This window comes from Nomascus leucogenys, chromosome 5 (genome assembly GCF_006542625.1).
Source record: "Nomascus leucogenys isolate Asia chromosome 5, Asia_NLE_v1, whole genome shotgun sequence".
NCBI lineage: Eukaryota > Metazoa > Chordata > Mammalia > Primates > Hylobatidae > Nomascus > Nomascus leucogenys.
Genome location: NC_044385.1, coordinates 41,301,043 through 41,324,112, shown reverse-complemented (window position 1 = coordinate 41,324,112; position 23,070 = coordinate 41,301,043). Strand labels below are relative to the sequence as shown.

At 40.0% G+C, this 23,070-nt stretch overlaps 1 protein-coding gene and 1 non-coding gene across 2 annotated transcripts in view; both read right to left on the bottom strand.

Moving 5' to 3' along the window:
* PATJ (PATJ crumbs cell polarity complex component) overlaps positions 1 to 23,070 on the bottom strand; it is a 416,491-nt gene that overhangs the window by 280,896 nt on the left and 112,525 nt on the right. The window contains exons 18-20 of the mRNA XM_030812925.1: positions 17,404 to 17,613; positions 11,985 to 12,104; positions 9,011 to 9,406 (exon numbers count right to left, since the gene is read on the bottom strand). Of these exons, the coding sequence (XP_030668785.1) occupies positions 9,011 to 9,406; positions 11,985 to 12,104; positions 17,404 to 17,613 (726 nt within the window). The remainder of the gene's footprint in view (positions 1 to 9,010; positions 9,407 to 11,984; positions 12,105 to 17,403; positions 17,614 to 23,070) is intronic.
* Positions 21,039 to 21,140, bottom strand: LOC115835271. The gene has a single exon (XR_004030262.1). It is a non-coding gene; the product is annotated as a U6 spliceosomal RNA (small nuclear RNA).

Here is a 23,070-nt window from a genome sequence, read left to right as displayed (position 1 = left end):
AGGCACTGTCTCAAAAATAAATAAATAAATAAAATAGGCCCAAGGGAGCTCATTCCACTCTTCCACCCTGTGAGGACACAGCTAAAGGATGATATTTATGAACCAGAAAGGGGGCCCTCACTGATGCAGAATTTTTTGCTCCTTAACTCAGCTAATCTGGGTTCTTGTCTCACAATCAGGAAGAATTAGGCACACGGACACATTGAAGAGTGAGGAGGGTGGAATTTTTAAGCAAAAAGAAAGCTCTCAGCAAAGACAGGGGGTCCTGCAAGCAGGTTTTCACATCCCAAATTGAATACCTGGGCCACCACACACCAGCTGAAGAGGCCAGGCTCCTCCCCTGCATAAGACACAAATTCCTGGTGGCTCCACCCCATTCCCCCCAGTGCATGGGTCTCCAGCCTGCTGCCGGCATGCCTAGGCAAACTCCCTGTGCAGGTTCCCTTATCTGTACAAAACATCTGGTGTAAACACTTGTGGGGTAGGTCAGAGATTCTCCAGAGACCCTTCCCAATCTGCCCAGGCCTTTGCCCGCCTCCTGCCTCTAACATCACCAGACACCAAATGTGTGGACACCTTCATCTTGGACTTCCCAGCCTTTATAACTGTGAGAAATAAATTTGTTTTGTTTATAAGCTACCCAGTTAATGGTATCTTGTTATATCAGGCCAAACAGACTAAGATAGAAAACATTGTATTTTCACTTTAAGTATCTTTTTATATTTTAAAAAATTTTATGGCCGGGTGCAGTGGCTCATGCCTGTAATCCCAGCACTTTGGGAGGCCGAAATGGGTAGATCACTTGAGGCCAGGAGTTTGAGACGAGCTGGTCAACATGGCGAAACCCCACCTCTACAAAAAAATTACAAAAATTAGCCAGGCTTGGCGGTGTGTGCCTGCAGTCCCAGCTACTCAGAAGGCTGAGGTGGGAAGATAGCCTGAGCCTGGGAGGGTGAGGCTGCAGTGAGCTGTGATCATGACACTCCAGCCTGGGCAAAAGAGTGAGACCCTGTCTCTAAAATAAATAAATAAATAATAAAAATAAGAAATTTTATCAGTACAAATTTAAATGACTATTTTATAGCCACCTTAGGGATGTACCATAATTCATTTAAGGTGAACAACACTACGTTATTCTTTATTGCTGGAATTTTGGTTGTTCAAAACAAAATGTGAATTTAGTTTTGAAAATGGTCTACTTTTTCTGTAAAGTAGTCAGACTTCAGTGATTAGAGAAGGATCATTCATAAGCCGGTATACAAAATACTTTCAGCTTTCCAAAGTAGATTATGAATTTGGTAATGCTGGGCAAGGTGGCAGAGCCCCAGCAACAGAACGTGATTGGCAGGCAGGTAGTAAAGAGAATTTACTGACAACAGCACAGGCTCGAAAAGTCAAGTTTTATTAGACAGAAAGAACACTGCAGTGGGGCGCTTCAGTAAGAGAGGACTGAGTGGGCCTCCATGGATTTTCCTTAGGGGTATTTATAGACCTTAAAGCAGGAGCTTAAGGGTAATTTGGACCCTGTTAGTTTTGCAGGTCATGATAGATGATTACATTTGTAGACATGTTGGTGCCTTGATGTCAGCAAAGGCTGCACAATGAGTTTCGATATGCATGCATTCAGGAGGTATAAGAAATTCTAGCTACTTATAAATTTTTCGGAAAGCAGCCTGGTAACCAGATGCTGGCTTTAGATAAGAGGGAAGTCTAATTGCTTCTAAATTCCTCAGATAAGGAGTTTTGCCTCTGGATGGCCTGCTTGATGACCACCAGGTGATCTTTGCTCTCTTCATTATACATCTAAATTCCTCAGATAAGGAGTTTTGCCTCCAGATGATCTGCTTGATGGTCACCAGGTGATTTTTGCTCACCTCAGGTAAGTATGTAACTATATCAGATACCTAATGGAGCCTAAGGAACATAGAATTCAACTCAAATATTAAATAGTGGTAAGAAAGGGGATCTAACTACATAGTTGCCTAGAATAAAATAAGCAAGAACTTCTTACAGAAAAGAGTGAGGATTTGGAAGGAACTGAGCAGTTAAAAAGAAGAAGGTTGTAATTTGGGGCCATTTGGACTTTTTAAACAAAGTTAATGGTAATTCTGTTAGCAAATGAAGAAGAGAATTGATATCCAAATCTGGGATTTCAATACGTTGGGTATGATAGTGAGATCTTTATAAATATGAATTTCTGGCTGGGAGCAGTGGCTCAAGCCTGTAATCCCAGCACTTTGGGAGGCAGAGGTGGGTGGATCACTTGAGGTCAGGAGTTCAAGACCAGCCTGGCCAATGTGGTGAAACCCCATCTCTACTAAAAAATGCAAAAATTAGCTGGGCGTGGTGGTGGGCGCCTGTAATACCAGCTACTCGGAAGGCTGAGGTAGGAGAATTGCTTGAACCCAGGAGACGGAGGTGGCAGTGAGCCGAGATCACACTACTGCACTCCAGCTTGGGTGACAGAGTGAGATTCTATCTCAAAAAAAAAAAAAAAAAAAATATATATATATATATATATATATACCAAAAATTATCCAGGCATGGTGGCACATGCCTGTAATCCCACCCACTTGGGAGGCTGAGGCAGGAGAATTGCTTGAACCCAGATGGCAGAGGTTGCGGTGAGCCAAGATTGCACCATTGCAGTTCAGCCTGGGCAACAAGAGCAAAACTCTATCTCAAAAAAATAAAAAATAAATAAACATGAATTTCTTTTTTCTGGGTTTTTTTTTTTAATAGAGAAGATTTTTTTTCTAAAAAGAGAAGAAAATAAGAACATAGAATTATTCTTAGGTCAATAACCCTCAGGCAAAAACAAACAAACAAACAAACAAAAAAACCAAATCTTTAAAAAATGGACAAAGGACTTGAACAGATATTTCTCTAAAGAATACATAACGATGGCCAAATAAGCACATGAAAGGATGCTCAATATCACTAATTGTTAGGGTAATGCAAAACAAAACATAAGATAGCACTTTATACTCCTAAGAAGCAAACAAAAAGCCAACAAACAAGTGTTGGAGAGCCTGTGGAGAAATTTGAAACCTTGTGCTTCGCTAATGGAAATATAAACTGGTGCAGCTGCTTGTTGTAGAAAACAGTATAGCTCCCCAAAAATTAAATATAGAATTAGCATATGATCCAGCAATTCCACTGCTGAGTATATACTAAAAAGAACTGAAAGCCAGGATTTCAACAGATATTTATATACCAATGTTCATAACAGCATTATCTGCAATGGCCAAAGGTAGAAACAACCTAAATATCCATCAACAGATGAATGGAAAAACAAAATGTGGTATATATGGTGGGGACCTATAGGAACCTCAGAGTTGGTATTGATAGTGACAGGAGGCAGAGAAATTTAAGGGCAGGTCCCTGACAAAACCCCACCCTCAAGCCTAAAACCATGGCCCAAACTGAGAACTTCTATCCGTGTTTTCCTGCTCAAATGTTACCTTTTCCTAAACCACCTATGCCTTCACCCCACCCCATCCTGTGCCTATAAAGACCCTAGACTCAGCTGGCAGAGAGAAGAAGCAGCTGGATGTCAGGGACTACAGCTGGACATCAGAGAGAAGCGGCTTGACTTTAGAGGGACAGCTTGACGGTGAAACTTTGGAGAAGAATCCAGCCGGAGATGGTTGGACTTCTGCGGAAGATTACCTACCCACCTCCCCATCTCCTTTGCAGCTCCCCTTCCCACTGAGAGCCACTTTATTGGCAATAAAATCCCCTCATTTACCATCCTTCAATTCGTTCATGCAGCCTCATTTTTCCCGGATACCAGAAAGAGCTCAGGAGCCACAAGAGTGGATATGAAAGGCTGTCACACTGGCCCTTTGCCCTCACTGGCAGAGGGCAGCCGCCTCACGTGAAAAGGCAGAGGGCCCACTGAACTGTTAACACTTAAGCTGTCCACAGACGGCAGAGCTAAAAGATCACTGTAACACGCCCTTTGGGGCTTCAGGGGTCGCAGGCACCTCCCCTAGATGCTGCCGCTGGACCTGCACAGAAGTTGCTCCTGCCAGTACCCAAAAGTGCTTGCCCAGGCTCCTGCACCTGCTCACCTGAGCACTCCCCTCCCATGAGGGGTGAACGCCGCAGGTCTGAGTGAGTGGAGTTTACCCTTGCCAGCACCAAAGCAGTCAGCTGGTTCCCGCATGCATGTACTCCAGTTCCCACCTTGTTCGCTCACACACTCCCTCCCTCGAGGAGAGCGGTGGGCTGAGTAAACAGGGCACCTCTGTCGCAAGTCCCACAAAGGGGTCGGGGGGCTATCCGGCTTCAGTATGAAGATTATTATAAACTAAAGATATTTTAGATTTAACAGATGCAGAAAAAAGACTTCTCAGAGCTTCCCTTATGTGACTAAGCAGCAAGTTCTAGGAAATTAGGCTATCAAACATTCCCTCTTGAGGTGGGTCGACCCCCAGGAAGATTGAGAGTAAGCCTACTATAAATGCCCTCTTGAGGAATGGCAATAAGCAAACAGAAGGATCAGTGGCCCTGCATTTAAAAAATTATCAACATAAAAAAATTATCAACATCATCGAAAATGTTATCTCCGTTTGTTCTCCTAAAAACCCATTTGTCTTTCCTAAACAAACCTAGTTGTTCTTCTCATAGAAGCTTTCTCTGTCCTCCCTTTCCCCATAAGTTACATATGTAAGCTCTAACTTCAATCACTTAGTGAGCTTGCTGCTTCTTTTGTTGCGTTCATATGTGTATAAACCTTTATTCTCCTGTTAATGCCTTCTGTCAGTTTAATTTGCACTCTCCCAGGCACGAAATAGAGGGTAGAGGAGAAGTTTTTTCTCTGAGACATATATCTATAAGGAAATATTTTATTCAACTTTTTTTTTTTTTTGAGACAGAGTCTCTCTCTGTTGCCCAGGCTGGAGTGCAGTGGCACAATCTCGGTTCACTGCAACCTCTGCCTCCCAGTTTGAAGCGATTCTCCTGGCTCAGCCTCCTGAGTAGCTGGAACCACAGGCATGCGCCACCATGCCTGGCTAATTTTTCTATTTTTAGTAGAGATGGGGTTTCACCATCTTAGCCAGGCTGGTCTTGAATTCCTGACCTCAAGTGATCCACCCACCTTGGCCTCCCAAAGTGCTAGGATTACAGGCATGAGCCACCATGCCCAGCCTATTCAACTTCAAAAAGGGAGGAAATTCTGACATATTCTACAACATGGATGAATCTTAAAGACATTATATTAAGTGAAAGAGCCAGACACAAAAGAAAAATATTGTACCATTCCACTTTTTTCAGTTGCTTTAGTATAGTCAAATTCTTAGAGATAGAAAGTAAAACAGTGGTTGGTTGGCAGGGGATAGAGAGAGAGGAGAAAGATCAGATTATTGTTTAATGAGTAGAGTTTCAGTGTGGGATGATAAGAAGATCTGTAGCGATATGGTGGCCATGTTTACACAAAAATGTGCATGTACTTAATGCCACTGAACTATATACCTAAAAATGATTAAAATGGTAAATTGTGTGTTGTGTGTATTTTACTATAACTAAAAAAAACCCAGATCTATATTCCTTTAGTGTTTTTACTCTTCAGCTAAAATGAAGTATGAGGGTGGAAGAGAAAGATAAAGTTTGAAGTAGTTAGGTACCATTTGCCCTCCACAAATATAGCTGACATCTATAGCCCCAAATGGATATTACAACCAAGACAGAAATAATAATGTTCCTTCACCCTTTGGGAGGGCACCCTCGAGAAGAGTATTGGGAATTACATATTTGTAAGGGATTTGAATGTGTTTTTAAAATCTTCTCAGAGCTTATAATATTTGATAATATTATTAGATAAATTATCACAAGGGTCCATCAGCAATACAATGGGGGCAAATATTCAAGCCCATCCTGATCAGTGGGTGTAAGTGTTCATCACTGTGGAAGGGAGAAAAGAGCCAATACTTTAAGAAAGCACATATAATTATATAAAGAAAATAAAATACTGTTTAGGCAAGAAACATTCGGGCTGAAATAGTCTTACTCAATGCTGGTTTGGGGAGCCTATAGAGGTTACCTTTACAGCCTATGTGAGAATTGGCAAAAAAAAAAAAATTTTACATATTTTAAAATATGAATATTTAAGTAAACTTCCAGAGTAAATATTATAAATATACATTTGACTGTTTCATCTATAGCCTTAAAAGTGTATACATTAAAATAAACTGATATTTCAGGTTGCCTTTATTTCGGTAAACAGAAAATTTTCTTTTTATGGAAGAAAATGGCAATAACAAGCAAGTATGGCTGAATCAGTAATGAGAAATAAAAAGAGGGAAGCTAGGAAATTTAACATAGATTTAGTAATCAGAATATGCATTCTTCAAATTGTAAGCACTGACTGTTGTTTTAAACAAGCCTCTTGAAGAACACTTTAACAAACAATAGAGTAAGTGGTTATGTCAGAGGTGCTTGAACCAGAGCAACTCCATCTTGAATAGCGCTGGGTAAAATGAGGCTGAGACCTACTGGGCTGCATTTCCAGATGGTTAAGGCATTCTAAGTCACAAGATGAGACAGGATGTTGGCACAAGATACAGGTCATAAAGACCTTGCTGATAAAACAGGATGCAGTAAATAAGCCGGCCAAAATCCACCAAAACCAAGATGGCAACGAGAGTGACCTCTGGTCGTCCTCACTGCTACACTCCCACCAGCGCCATGACAGTTTACAAATGCCATAGTAACATCAGGAAGTTACCCTATATGGTCTAAAAAGGGGAGGCATGAATAATCCACCCCTTATTTAGCATATAATCAAAAAATAACTATAAAGATGGGCAACCAGTAGCCCTCAGGACTGCTCTTTCTATGGAGTAGCCATTCTTTTATTCTTTTACTTTCCTAATAAACTGGCTTTCACTTTCCTCTATGGATTCGCTCAAATTTTTTCTTGTGTGAGGTCCAAGAACCCTCTCTTGACATCTGGACCAGGACCTCTTTCCAGTAACAGTTATATTGTGAAGAGCATCAACACAAACTTATAAGAGGGATTTTTTTTTTAACTTAACGTTACGCAAATGACACTTGAGATAAGAATAAAATTTTGAGTGACAGTACAGATTCAAAAATTGCTGTATCTCAAACAACCTAGCTAGAAATGAAGATGATATATTTGGAAAGCTGTGTTAAACGATCAAAAAGTGATTCTAGTGATAATGTAGATACTGACATTAAATACGCACTGAAGAATTCGAATAAAATTATATAATTAAATATGAGAATAGGCAAAAAAATTTAACATCTCACAGGTTTTCAAATTGAATGTTTAACTAAACTTATAAAGTAAATATAGTAAGTATACATTTGACCATTTCATCTATAGCCTTCAAAGTTTATATATGAACTGGTATTTCAGGTTGCCTTTTATTTGGGTACATAGAAAATTATCTTTTAATAGAAGAAAACAGTTAGAACAAGGGAATTTTTATGAATATTCAGTAATCTTACCCATTTGCTTCACATAACTGAATACGTATGCTGTTTGGCGTTAAGCACTGACAGATATGAGAGGGACTGGCAAATATAGAAAGTACCAACGTCAGTGGAGCACACCAGATTCCATGTGACCTCTTTCCAGAGGCAACCAGGCATCATTCACATATTCCAAAAACATCTGTTCTCCGGTACACTGCCCAGGGCCCTCTATCATGGTGAATCCTCCAGGGTCACATAAATACAACCAGCACAGCACCTTGCCCAACAGAGGAAGCCACCAGCATTTGCATGAGGGACAAAGTGAGGAAATGTGTAAGGGAGGCAAGGGCAGAAACACCCTCTATCTGCCCACTGAGAGAACACATGAAGCCACACTTTGCACATCACAACAGGAAAAGGTGCCAACCTCAGAGAGGGAAGCAACACGCTGCATCTGAAATATTACTAACCTGTCTTTTTAAAAACGTCCCCATACAGTAAGTCTGTTTCCATTTGCCTAAAAGTTAATTTGGGGCAGGAAATAAAAAAACAAAAATATTTTTTAACGTCCTTAATTAAGGATTCCAATTAGTGACTGCTTGACTATAATTTTATTAAAAATAAAGTTTACTGGTGATATAATAGTAAAGGCAAATCTATTAAAATATAATGCTCTTCACTGGGCACAGTGGCTCCTACCTGTAATCCCAGCACTTCGGGAGGCCAAGATGGGAGATGGGAGATGCTTGACCCCAGGAGTTCGAGACCAGCCTGGGCAACATGGAAAAACTCCATCTCTACAAAAAAATTAAAAAAAAAAAAAAAAACTAGCCAGGCATGGTGGGGCATGCCTGTGGTCCCAGCAGCTCAGGAAGCCGAGGTGAGAGGGTCCATGGAGCCTGGGAGGTCGAGGCTGCAATGAGCCACGAATGTGCCACTGCACTGCACTCCAGCCTGGGCGACAGAGAGAGAGAGGCCCTTTCTCAAAAAAAAAAAAAAAAAGGAAAAGAAAATTTTATGTATATATAAAAACAATGCTTTCCCTCCAAGTTGTAAATAAATAGCATCTCAAGTGTAAAGATAATTTTCTAGAGTTGAGTGCTTTTAGCATCATACATAACATAGAGAACAATGTGGGTGACCAAGATATAAACAACAATATGTAAGTACTAACTTGGCCTTGATTTTGCCTGATAAATATACTAGGTGAAAAATATACAGCTGTGTTTCCCTAGGGAATTTTTTTTTTAAATCACAAATGTTAAAAGAACTTTTCTCTGAAATAAGAAATTGGAAAAACATCACTAAAAAAGCAAAGCAAAAAACCCCTAAAACAACAGCAAGGCAACTGCAGCTCATTGATCCCCATGAGAAGATGTGAAATACAGAAAAGACGAGCTCATACTTACAGCTAGACACTGGATGACACATCTGGTAAACAGTGATGACTTATGGAAAGGCCCATTTAAGAACAAACAACATTGAAGTGACATGAGTTAGAGACAGGGACAGGCGAGGAGAACAGAAGGGGAGGCGTGGAATATCTGTTCTAATCTCTTACCACATTTTCAGGGCAATAGCCATACGGCTGTGCCTCCTGGGAATAGACAGTCCTCCCGGTCCTTGCCTCTTGAGACTCGGATGGTTCATTATCATGCAACCACTGTGTACCAAAGTGAAGTTCATTCACAGAGGGCACATGAGTGGCCTCTTGAATGTGCGACAAGGGATACAACTCCATGGATGGAGAGGGATCTTGATATAACTCATATTCTTCATCAACAAGCATTTCTCTTTCTTCATCCATTTCCTGCAATCTAGGAGTCAGAAATTCATGCATCTCCCAGGCCTCCTTTCTTTGCTCTATCTCTTTTTGTTGGGAATGGAAAGACTTTCCCAGATCTAGAAATGGTTCATCCACAAGTTCTTCTTTAAAATATGGTTCATCTCTAAATCCCTATAAATAAAAGATGCAAAAAATGTGAAGTTATGCCTGTCCTGAAGCTGCACTATACAGATAAATTGGAAAATTTTCAAACGCTGGCGCGACTGCATATGCCAAGGCACAGCTAACATGCACAGCTCTTCACAGCAAACATGGAGAAACACAAGCTCACCTCCACACAATCCTCAACCCAGAAGAGGGACAAATAGTAAATTATGAGGCAGAAATCTGCCCTTGGCAAGGTGAATGATTTTGCTAAAACGTTCATTATACATTAACCACCTGACAATTCTCCACTAGAAATAGGAATGCTGTTAAACTCTTACACTAAATATTTAACCCATAAAAAGTAGTACATAAGTATACATACACTGCAAACTATTATTTAAGAAAGCAAAGACTTTAAAGGTCAGGATTTTCAAGCTTAAATAACTCAAAAGAAATTATAACTATCTGAATGTTCAGAAAACATTCTCTATAAAGATATGGGGAGTATGTCTCTACTTTGAGTATAACTCTTTTATAATATAAAAAATAACAAATCTTACTTTTCATCTGTGTTGAAAATACATAATATGAAGGAATGAATACAGTATTTTTAAAATTAATTTATATTTCACTAATCAGAACAGCTAGTGCATACCACTGAAACTAAATGTGCAGAAACTGTGTGGGTTCCTGGCTAAAACCTGGCATATAGATTTGCTCAGACCATGACCTATCTCTGGAGAACCTCTGGGTGCTGGGCATAATGAGGTCCTCTTCTTTCCAAGAGATCAAAGATCTTTCCTATTTTAAGTCCTATTCTTTACTACCAAGTGTAAATTCCTGGAATAAATCTATTCTTTTCTATTGTTTTCTCCTTGCAGCTAAACATCATTGTAGTGAAGCTTTTAAATTAACACAGTATGGTTGGGCATGGTGGCTCATGCCTGTAATCCCAGCACTTTGGGAGGCCAAGGCAGGAGGATCTCTTGAGTACAAGAGTTCTAGACCAGGCTGGGCAATATAGTGAGACCCCGTCTCTACAAAAAAATTAAAAAATTAGCCAGGCATGGTGGCGTGCGCCTGTGGTGCCAGCTACTTGGGAGACTGAGGCAAAGAATTGCTTGAGCCAAGGAGACTGATGCTGCAGTGAGCTATGATCACACCACTGCCCTCCAGCCTGGACAACAGAGCAAGATACCGTCTCAAAAAAAAAAAAAAAAATACAGTATACCAAATACTGCCTTTTTTTTTTTTTAATGTGGTAAGAGGATGTATTTGAACACAGCATACGGTTATGAAATTTTTTAACTGTCGGCACTAAAAAATATAATAGACATTATAGAAACACACATCATCTTGAGACACTGTCTACATATTATGCAAAGAATATCACTAGACAATTGTTATCAAGCAAAGCAAAACTATACTCTAACTGCAAAGAGCAACAAAAGTATAATTCCTTTTAAGAATAAAAAAGGAAAGCTTCAAAATACATTTTCTAAAATTAAAGCATAAGGTAGGGTTTGACTAAATAACCCTTCTTTAGAAAGTATTCAATATGAATATTTTTTGTGTAGTTCCATTTTTATAGCATTTTAAATGCAGGTCTATTTTCAACAATATGTTCTATCATCCAAAATTTCAGGAATACATTAGTGTATGTTTGTTCTTTGAAAATGCTTTACGTCTTGCCTTTATCATTTAGAGAAGCAATGTGATATGGAAGGAAAGAATTTAGTTTTAAAAAATTAGGCTAGGCGTGGTGGCTCACGTCTGTAATCTCAGCATTTTGGGAGGCCGAGGTGGGCGGATCACCTGAGGTCAGGAGTTCGAGACAAGCCTGGCCAACATGGTGAAACCCTGTTTCTACTAAAAATACAAAAATTAGCCAGGCGTGGTGGTGCACACCTGTAGTCCCAGCTACTTGGGAGGCTGAAGCAGGAGAATCACTTGAATCTGGGAGGCAGAGGTTGCAGTGAGCCGAGATCATGCCACTGTACTCCAACTTGGGTGACAGAGTGAGAGTCTGTCAAAAAAACAAAACAACAACAACGATAACAAAATATATATGTATGTATGTATGTATGTATGTATGTATGTATGTCCATATATAATGAGGCCAGGCGCAATGGCTCACACCTGTAATGCCAGCACTCTGGGAGGCTGGGGCAGGTAGATTGCTTGAGCTCAGGGGTTCAAGACCAGCCTGGGCAACATGATAAAAGCCCATCTCTACCAAAAATACAAAAAATTAGCTAGACATGGTAGCACATGCCTGTGGTCCCAGCTACTCAGGAGGCTGAGGTGGGTGGATCACTTGACCCTGGGAAGCAGAGGTTACAGTGATCCCAGATCCCACCAGCCTGGGTGACAGAGGGAGATCCCATCTCAAAAAAAGAGAGAGAGAGAAAGGAGGATTAGTTCATTTATATCTATTTAGCCAGGGATGGGGACAAGCTTTTGTCCTCTTTATGTCTTTATTTATTTCTACTTAGCCAAAGGATAAGGACAAGCTTTTGTCTTATTTTCTTTTGTATTCTTTCTACATAGAAATTTTAGCTCATAGCAAATCATTCAAATGGGAAATAAATTTATTAAATACCTTGGGTGCTTCGAGTATTAAAGATGAATTTATATCATGAATTGTTCCTGAAAATTCAGTCTTGTCTTCATTACTGCTTGAATGTAAAATATAACAACTTTCTTCTTCTTTATTATCTTCCTGAAAATATAAACCACTTTTATTTATAAATAAGAAAATATTGTGGGGTGGGGGGCAAGGGGAGGGAGAGCATTGGGACAAATACCTAATGCATACGGGGCTTAAAATCTAGACGATGGGTTGATAAGTGCAGCAAATCACCATGGCACATGTATACCTCTTTAACAAACCTGCACATTCTGCACATGTATCCCAGAACTTAAAGTAAAAGAAAGAAAGAAAAAAGAAAAGATTCATTCACGTAAAAAAAAAAAAAGAAAGAAAATATCTTGGTTTCAAACTCTTCAGATTCTCATCTTTCCATTAAGACAAATACACAACACAAAATTTATTCAAATTGTTTCATTAGAACAAACTTTCTTTAATAATTAAAAAGAACTCCATATTCAGGTCAGAGCTTCCCAAACTTTTTAAAGTATTTCTTAAAGAAAAAGCACTTTCCCAGGAATAGACCTTGTATATATAACTATGTACCTGGCACAAAATTAAGTACTGTAAATATATTTAATATATTAATTAACATGTTAATATATACTCTAAGACATGGGTCCTCTTATTAGCCCTATTTTACTGGTGAGCAAAAGTGGACACAGTAATTTGCCAAACGTTACATATCCCAAAATTTCGACCCCGGCTGTCTGGTACTAGAGCCTATGTTCACAATTACCATGCCATGCAGTCTCATCTTTTTTTTTTTTTTTTTTTTTTTTTAAATTGAGACAGAGAATCTCGCTGTGTCACCCAGACTGGAGTGCAGTGGTATAATCTTGGCTCACTGCAACTTCCACTGCCCCGGTTCAAGCAATTCTCCTGCCACAGCCTCCAAAGTAGCTGGGACTACAGGCGAGCAACAGATTGCTGGCTAATGTTTTTGTATTTTTAGCAGAGACAAGGTTTCACCATGTTGGCCAGGCTGGTCTTGAACTCCTGACCTCCCAGGTGATCTGCCCGCCTCCGCAAGTGCTGGGACTACAGGCGTGAGCCACCGCGTACAGCCAATCCTCATCTTACAGATGAGTGAAGTGGAAGCTGATGAGGTTGAATAACTGGCACAGGGACATGCAGCCTTGCAAACCACGCAACTAAGCAAAAACCCATAGCTGTCTGGCTCAAGAGTTTTATTGTCAGTTCTGCTCCGTTAGTTCTGAAGATATAATGCAGTTTTTAAAGTCATTTCAGCCAGAACATGGTGCCTCACATCTGTAGTTCCAGCACTTTGGAAGGCTGAGGCAGAAGCATCACTTTAGCCCAGGAGTTCAAGACCAGCGTGGGCAACATGGAGAGACCCCGTCTCTATTTTTATGTTAAATAATAATAATAAGTCATTTCATTCATTTTTGGGGTCTGGTATATTTGAGGCTGCACTTATGAACCTGTCACCTAGCTTTTAAGCCTCTTTTTAGAAAAGAGTTAAGATGAAAATATATAACATGAAGTGTATAGATGTATACATACTATAGCTATATAAATACAAGACTTAATACAAATAATTTGTTCTCATCACCATTATATATTCACAGTCTTTCTGCTCTACCCTGACTTGGGATCTGCTTATTCACATTCTCTGTCCCCACTTGCACTGCGGATTGAGTAAATGTTTAGCAAACATTAGTTAACTAGGCCAGGCGTGGTGGCTCACACCTGTAATCCCAGCACTTTGGGAGGCCAAGGTGGGTGGATCACCTGAGGTCAGCAGTTCGAGACCAACCTGCCCAACATGGAGAAACACTGTCTCTACTAAAAATACAAAATTAGCCGGGCATGGTGGTGCATGCCTGTAAGCTCAGCTACTCGGGAGGCTGAGGCAGGAGAATCGCTTGAACCCAGGAGGCAGAGGTTGTGGTGAGCTGAGATCATGCCATTTGCACTCCAGCCTGGGCAACAAGAGTGAAACTCCATCTCAAAAAAAAAAAAAAAAAAAAAATTAGTTAGATAAGTGGCCGTCAATTTTACTATGAGAGAGAGAGAAGGAGGGGGAGAGAGAAAGAGAGAGACACCTCAGAGAAGATCCATGCCTGGTTCCTTGAATCACTATTTATAGCTCATGAGCAGTTTTCCCAGAAGACCCCAGATGTTAAAGGAAGCTTACTTAGTGGTTAAAAAGAAAAAAATCTTGAAATTGACCTTTCTCTCAATCCCTTCATTGGCCTCCCACTCCTAAGTATTCTTGGCAGCCTTGGACTCACTGAGGGAGGCCTGGGTGAAGTTCCACCCACAATCACTACGTTCCAAAACACTCTCAGAGTAATGCTCCAAGGTCCTTCCACCAGAAATAGCATGAGGATCCACACTCAGTTGCTTCCAACTCCTGTTTTTGTTTTGTTTTGTTTTGTTAAATGGCCCGAGACTTCCTAAAACTGCTTGAAGGTAAAGGCTCTGCTGTTGAAGTCCTCTAGGACACAAATAGCTTGGGATGTCCCCATGCAGCCACACTAATCTGGCAAATAACCATCAGGGAAAATCTAGACAAAGTTCCTGCTATAACCCAAAACATTAAGAAGATGCGGTCCCATAAAAACATTAATAGTTTTCCCGTCCTTAATTTATCCAAAACACAAACCAAGCACCTCATGGCATCATCTGTTGACCACGGCAATACCCACACCAAATACACAAAAGGTCAAGAACTTACTTAGCTACGTGTTATATTCCACTTTGAAATATTTAAAGTGTCTGATAGATGTAATACATAGGCCAGAATAAAAAAGTAATACATGAAGACCACCTTTTGGTCTCCCATGCAAAAATACTGTATGCTGTATATGAATCTATTTATATATGATAGATACAGTTTGTATATTTGTCTCTGCCAAAATCTCATGTTGAATTTTAATCCCCAAAGCTAGAGGTGGGGCCTGGTGGGAGATGTTTGGGTGATGGGGGTGGATCCCTCATGGCTTGGTGCTGTCTTCACGATAGTGAATAAATGAGTACTCATGTGATCCTGGTGGTTTAAAAGTGTGTGGCATGGCCAGGTGTGGTGGCTCACGCCTGTAATCTCAGCACTTTGGGAGGCCAAGGCAGGTGGATTGCCTGAGCTCAGGAGTTCAAGACCGGCCTGGCCAACATGGTGAAACCCTGTCTCTACTAAAAATACAAAAATTAGCCGGGCATGGTAGTGTGCACCTGTAGTCCCAGCTACTTGAAGGCTGAGGCAGGAGAATTGCTTGAACCTGGGAGATGGACGTTGCAGTGAGCCAAGATTGCACCACTGCACTCTAGCCTGGATGACGGAATGAGGCTCTGTCTCCAAAAAGAAAAAAAAGTGTGGCTCTGTGGCATCCCCCACCCCACTCCAACTCTCTCTCACTCCTGCTTTTGCCATACAAGTGCCTGCCCCCACTTTGTCTTCTGCCATGAGTAAAAGCTCCCAGAGGCCTCCCCAGAAGCAGATGCCACCATGCTTCCTGTATAGCCTGTAGAACTGTGAGCTAATTAAACCTCTTTCTTACAAATTGCCCAGTCTCAGGTATTTCTTCATAGCAATGCGAGAACAGCCTAATACAATGAACACATCTATCTATATTTACCTATCCATCTATCTGTACATATGAGCACTTATAGTATGTTATTCATATGTTAAGTTAAAATGTTTCATAGATTAAAGAATTGGAGTTAAAAAAATACCTTAGGAATTCTCTAGTCTTGTTCAGTCTTTTCAAAGATGAAAAAAATAGGCTTAGAGAAGTGGTATACCTATTGATCAAATTACTAGTACGATGTTTCTCAAAGTACAAAATTCTGCATCAGAATTACATAGGTGACCCATTGAAGAGGTAGATTCCTGAAGAGCATATCAGAGTTACTAAATGAGAATCTCTGGGAGTAGAACCTGGGAAACTGCATTTTTAACTACCTCTCAGGTGATTCTTACATATATTACATATCTTTAAGTTTGAAACCTACTGGGCTAACTTATAGCAAAGCCAGGGGGCAGAGCCCAGGTTTCTAGAAATCCAGACTAACAATTTATTACAACCAAGCTATCTGTTTCAGACATGCTGCATACAAACTAGGCAAGTGACAACACAGTAAGACAGGCATGTACAGCACTGTGGCTAACAGCACAGGGTTTGAAGGTGCCCTGCTGAGTGCACATTACAACTCTGCCCCTTACTAGTTATAAGACCTTGGGTAAGTTACTCAATTCTCTGTGCCTCGATTGATTCATCTGTAATGAGGGTAACAAAAGGACTATTCTTAAAGTTGCTGTGAGGATTAAGTTAGTTAATAGTTAATAAGTGTAAAGGGCTTAAAAGAATGACTGACATTTAGTAAGCACTTAATAATAATAAAACTGGCTGAAAATCATCATCATTAAGTTTTTGTTGTTGGTGGTGATGGTGGTGGTTTGTTTGTTGCATTAGAGGCCTCCAGAGCACCATAACTATAATGTAGCCTTCAGTCATAAGCAGTAACCTGACCATAAGATAAAGCAACAAGATGACTTCAAGATGGTTTGACATTATAGGGGTTCTTGATGCTAGGAGTTACAAGGTGCTTTGATGGAGAGAAAAGCATATTAAACACTCACTGTTATATGGTTAAAATGCTATAGCTGCAAGGATTTCAATTTATCATACCATCTTGACATCATTCCCAAATGAAAGTTAAAATGGATACTTATTTTAATTTACATATAAGAATAGCCATGTGCAGTGGCTCACATCCCTAAAAAAGCACTTTGGGAGGCCAAGGCAGGCAGATTGCCTGAGCTCAGGAGTTCAAGAACAGCCTGGCCAACATGGTGAAACCCCATCTCTACTAAAAATACAAAAAATTAGTAGCCAGGCACAGTGGCACATGCCAGTAATCCCAGCTACTTGAGAGGCTGAGGCACGAGAATCGCTTGAACCCAGGAAGTGGAGGTTGCAGTGAGCCAAGATCACGCCACTACACTCCAGCCTGGAGGACAGAGAGAGACTCTGTCTATAAAATAATAATAATAATAATTTACATATAACAAATGTGCTGAGAGCTTAGAAGTCTGTGCTAAAAGCATGAAGATGAAAATAGTAGTAAGAGTGGTAGTAGTAGAACTAGCAACATTAGCAGCTAGTATCTATGTAATAATATGCTATGCACTTAATGAATATAACCTTTAAATCCCAAAACCCTATGAGGTAGACATTATTTTTTCTGATATTGTAAGTCAAGGACATTAAGAAACCTGCCCAAGGTCACACACATAGTAAACAGTAGAACAGAAATTCTTGGCCAGGTATATGTGTCTCCAAAATCCATGTTTTTAGCTGTTGCACTATTATCACTTCCTATATTAACAAAATGCAACACTTACCACCAAAGGCTTACAGATGCCAAGGCGTACTATGCCTGGTGGCACAGCTTTCAATATTTCCACAGCTTCAGCAAGTGAGGTGTTGTCCAAATAGTATTCATTGACTGAGACCAGGCGGTCTCCAGGTAATAGTCCCCCACTTCTTTCTGCTACACCATCTGCTACCAGGGAGCGGATCACAATCACTGATCTTGTAGCATCTAAAGGGTCCTGTGAATCGAGCGAAGAAGAAAGATGAGTCCACGCACTGAAAATTAATATGCAGCCTTAGGACAGCTTGAGTTAACTGATGAATCTTATCTGACCACTTACTTCATGTGTCTGGCACTCTGGTGATAATCTTCTAAACAGGTAAAAATAAATTAAAATCTCACTCTAAGCCAGGTATTGTTGTACACCTCTGTATAATTCCAGCTTCTTGGGAGGCTGAGGTGGGAGGACTGCTTGAGCTCAAGAGTTTGAGATTAGCCTAGGCAATATAGCAAGACCTTCTTGCTAGAAAAAGTTTTTTTAATTAAAAAAATTAAAAGGCCAGGTGCAGTGGCTCATGCCTGTAATCCCAGAACTTTGGGAGGCCGAGGCAAGAGGATCGCTTGAGCCCAGGATTCAAGACCAGCCTGGACAACATGACGAAATCCCATCTCCGCAAAATATACAAAAATTAGCCAGGTGTGGTGGTGTGTGTTTGTAGTCCAAACTACCTGGGAGGTGGAGCAGGGGGTGCTGAGGTGGAAGGATTGCTTCAGCCCAGGAAGTCAAGGCTGCAGTGAGCTGTGGTTCAGAGCTCACTGCAGAGCTGTGGTGACAGAGCAAGACCCTGTCCCAAAAAATAAATAAATAAAACATCACGCAAATATCAGGTTGTATCAAGGTGAAAATATAATCTTAACAATTTCAGTGGCATGTCTGAGTGCCCAAAATATATAGATTTCCTGTTAAAATTTTCGGTGATTGATATTTGGTTGGACCACACGAGGTCTGGGAACAGCTGGGCAAGATTCTCTGACATTCTCAAGCAGTCATATGATGGGCCAAAGGTAAGCCTGTCTGTTACTCCTCTGGAGCCATAAGTAAGCTCCAAGAAAAGCATGAGTGTAATCATAAATATAAAATGGGAAATGATACTCCGTTCTTATACCTTCACCAGTAGTACAGAATCCTCCTACAAAACCACACAAATCCAGAAAAGACATGGAAACCATGGAAGATTCCACTGTATTTTAAAAAGTATATTTATAAATAATGTGATCTAAAATTATGATATAGTACCCTTAGGTCACAACTATTCCAATACATAGTTAAATATGAATTTATGAACAAAAGCAACATACAGATCTTTCACCCAATGGGAGGGCCCCATATTTCTTGATATTAAACACTGAGGACAACATTGACATTCAATACATCTGGTTAATAAAAACCAATTTATATCTCCACTACTGTTTTTTAATTTATTTAACAAACTGATATATAGCACTTACTATATGTTGGGCTTGACAATCACTAACTTATCTAATCCTTACATCTCCAGGATGTAGGCAGATTTATTGTCTGTGTTTTACAGATGACGAAACCAAGGCTCAGAAAGTTAAGGAAACTAGCCAGTATCACCCAGCGCATATGTGGCAGAGCCAGGATCCAACCAGCAGCCCGGCTCTTAAGTCCCTACTCCTGACCACCTCACTCTGCAGCTTGCTCTGCATCATAATGGTCAGAAGAAATGGGAAACAAAGAGTTGTACATTGAGAAGAAGAAATATTCACATAGCCATCTTATGATTGAGCAGAGTCTCTTAATTTGTCTTCACGGTGGAGGTGTGCGGCACTATTACTGAACTTCTAACTTAGCAAGGGAGAGAAAAAATGACATCCCCATCACAGCAGCACTCACATTTGTTTCTCTATGCTTCTCCCATTGTTTCATTATGCACATGCTGTTCCACAAGGCAAGATATTGTAACCTGAGATTCTACTACTCTAGCCTCTCTTAAAACCTTCCAGACAAAGTAGAGAAAAACTGCTAGGTTTTGTGTGGGAATTATAAAACTTTGGAATTAGCAAAGTAAGAATTTGCCAAGTTCCTGGCTATGTCTGTTTGAAGTGGCTAATGATTCTTTTGAAGTTTTCTGATCCAGTTTTCTATGCCTCTGTGTTTCAGACATCAGGGTTCATTTTCAAAGTACTGCATGGAATTTTAACCAAATATACCATATTTAAATCAACAAAGGCTATACAGCTAATTCCTTGAAGAATGCCTTCAAATGTAACTTATCATGCTTTTTGCAACTAACCTTGCCTTTCTACCCCCGAGTCAAGAGACTCTTCGAAATTTTCTTACATGCTCTGATGTAATATAACACCACATATTTATGAAGAGATTAAAAGTAAAAAAGAGCCCGGGGAACTCACTAATAAAGTAGTGTTAAACTATAATTACACCAGTATTTTCAAGTAGAGGGAGCTATTGCATAGGAAGAGAACAGAAGAGAACCAAAAAGTACAGTGGCATATCAGCAGGCAATCGACATGGTAATATAAAAGAGCTGTCTATTTTGTCACCGGCAACCATGAATCACAACACACTTTTCATCCTGAAATATGAAACCATTACATTTTAAGTTTGACACACTAATAAATAAGCTGTACAATTATTTCCTTCATTTAGGATGTCAGTTTTTGATGAAAGGCTTTTTTATTGGGGGGAGAAGGGAGACTACATAATAGCTTATTCCTCTCATGAAATGCACAGCGGCTAACATTACTTCATATTAATAATTTCTACACTTTCTAAGAGAAAATTGCAACAGCAAAATATACCAAAAGCAAATAAATGGTTGCACCGAGTTGTTTGTGAACAATCTCTGCAGTTTCAGATAACACCAAAATTTTAAAATATTGTTTTTAACCCAAATAGGTAAGGAGGTTTTCAAAATGCAACCCATTGAATTGATAATTTAGGAACATTTTAAAGGAAGATTCACCAGAAGGAAATGGAAATAGACTTCTACCCTTGAAAGGTGAATATATTTCCCTTATTGCCAGAAAAGTCATTGTGAGCACTAATTTACACAAAGTGAGGCCTTCTTTAGACCTCAAACCAGTGACAGGCGTGCTTGCTTACTAAAATGTATTCAGGTTTAGACCACTAGTTATGCTAAACACCAAATCCAATCTATTACCCCTTTTCCTGGACGACAGAACCCAAAGGCAGCTTCTTTGTCATTTGGGGGGCAGGGAGGGGAAAAACTAGCCACCTCTGAAGATGCCCCATTATGTATAATCACTGCTTCATTTTCTATGATGACTTTTCTGCCTGTGATTTCCCATGTAGCTGAATGAAATCACTTTAATGAGTAACAGTCATTTCCTTTCGTTTCCTTTACATCACATGCAGCAGCCACCCTATGGAAAAACAGCAGCTGCTACTCCCTACTGGGGTGGCTGCTATTCTTGAGGCTTTGCTGCATAAAAGTGCTCAAAAACCAGCCTGACTCAGGCTGCTTCTCATCAGAAGGGTCCATTTTCCGAAAATACAGTCTATGATATTATGTGCATGTTATAGCAAACAAAATGTTATAGAGATACTTCTCAAAACCCTTACCCAACCCCTAGGCCCCCAGGCATATTTACATAGATATATATGTGAAGCGTTTCACAAATATGCATGTTATTTTTGCACAAGGGTCATGCTGATCTTTGTATCATTCCAATTTTAGTATATGTGCTGCCAATGTGCACACCCCCGATGGCACCTTGCTGAAATTATTTTAACTATCTTCCTACTAAAAACAAAACCCCCATCAGTTTTTATCACCTTTCATCCTAATTGTAAAATCTCTAATATTTATTCTTTTGGTAAACAACACTGCAAGGAACATTGTGTTCAAGAATCAAGATGCTGCTTTAGACTAAATAACCAATAGAGGGCACTAGAGACCAATCATAGAACATGAGAAACATGTACTATGCGAGCCATTCTCTTCTGAAGGAATTTTTTTCCTCTATTCAAAAGGCTTATATTATTATACACACTGTAACAGTGTCCCATATGTTTGGTTCAGCCCATTTATTTCTGAAAGTTGTACCCTACACCTCTTTTTTTTTTTTTTTTTTTTGAGACAGAATCCCTGTCACCCAGGCTGGATTCTCGTGCCTCAGCCACCCGAGTAGCTGATGTTACAGGTGTGTGCCGTCACTCCCAGCTAATTTTTGTATTTTTAGTAGAGATGGGGTTTTGCCATATTGGCTAGGCTGGTCTCGAACTCCTGGCCTCAAGTGATCCTTCTGCCTCAGCCTCCCTATATCCTCTGAATGGCAACAGCATATATTCAAGCATTCCCTTCTCCCCCTCACCCCTCCATTGAGTTGCTCACTAAGGCATGTCAGTTTTTTTATCTCAGCCTTTTATCTCTTCTGATTCTTCCTTTCCATTTCCACTGCCACAGCTTTGGTTCAGCTTCTCATTACTTCTGAGCAGCTGCTACAGTTTCCTGATAAGTCTACCTGTCTCTAATCTTGCCCCCATGAGTCAATTTTCTAGAGAGATAATAGAACCATCTTTAAAAATAAAAAGGTGATCATAATTCCTCCTCTGCTTACAATACTTCAGGGACACCCACTGCCTTCAAGATAAAGTCCTAACTCCGTTATTCTTCGTGGAAGGAAAATCCTTCAGAACCGCTGTTCTGTCTCATCTCTCACTCTCCCCACACATACCACTGCCTGCTCCCGTTTGCCCAACACTTTATCCCAGGTATTGTGAAAGGCCTTGTCATGCTGCATGTCATAATGCAAACCACCCCCTCCACCACGAATGCTCTCCCTGACCCACTGCCACTTGTCTAGACTTTGCCACCAGAGTCAGCTCACGTGTCTCCTCCAATGAGAAGCATTCCCTTACTCCCTGAAGACCCAAGCACTTCCTACTCTGTGATATCCCTAAACCAAAAAAGACCTTCAATTACAGCATTTATCATAATATATTTCCTTTACTGTTTGACCTTCTAGAATTAGTTTGGTCTTCCTGTTAGATGTATCCACAGCTTGTTGCATTTTCTTCATTAAAATACTTTTTACATTTTACTGAAATTATTGTAAATGACTTCCCTTAAATTACTTCCTACTAAAAGTAAGCTTTATGAGACCAAGAATGTGTTTGCTTAGTTTTTGCTTGATTTTCAGAGCCTACTACAATGCTTGTCATGGAGAAGACACTGAAGAGTAGTTAAAATGTTGAATGACTATCTATTTAATTTGTCTCTTCCCACTGGACAATAAGTACACTAAAAGCAAAAGCCACATCCCATCATATAGGAATAACAACAACAGCTGGTAACACTTACTAAGCTCTTGCCATACCAGGCACTGTTCTCAGAATCTTATTTATTTGAACCCATTTAATTCTCACATCATCATGAGGTAGGTACGTACCAACATTATCCCCACTTTCCTGGTGAGGAAACTGAGAAAAATTAAATAACTTAACCAAAGCACATGGCTGGTAAATGGCTGAGCCAGAAATTAAGCTAGCCAGTCAATTCCCAGAGTTTGTGCTTTTAGCCACACTAAGCAATGCTGCTTCTCTAACTTAAGTATTTGCTAAATGAATGAAATGTTGAAAGAAGACAAATATGTTAGAAGATGTTTTTATCATCTTACCAAAGTATAT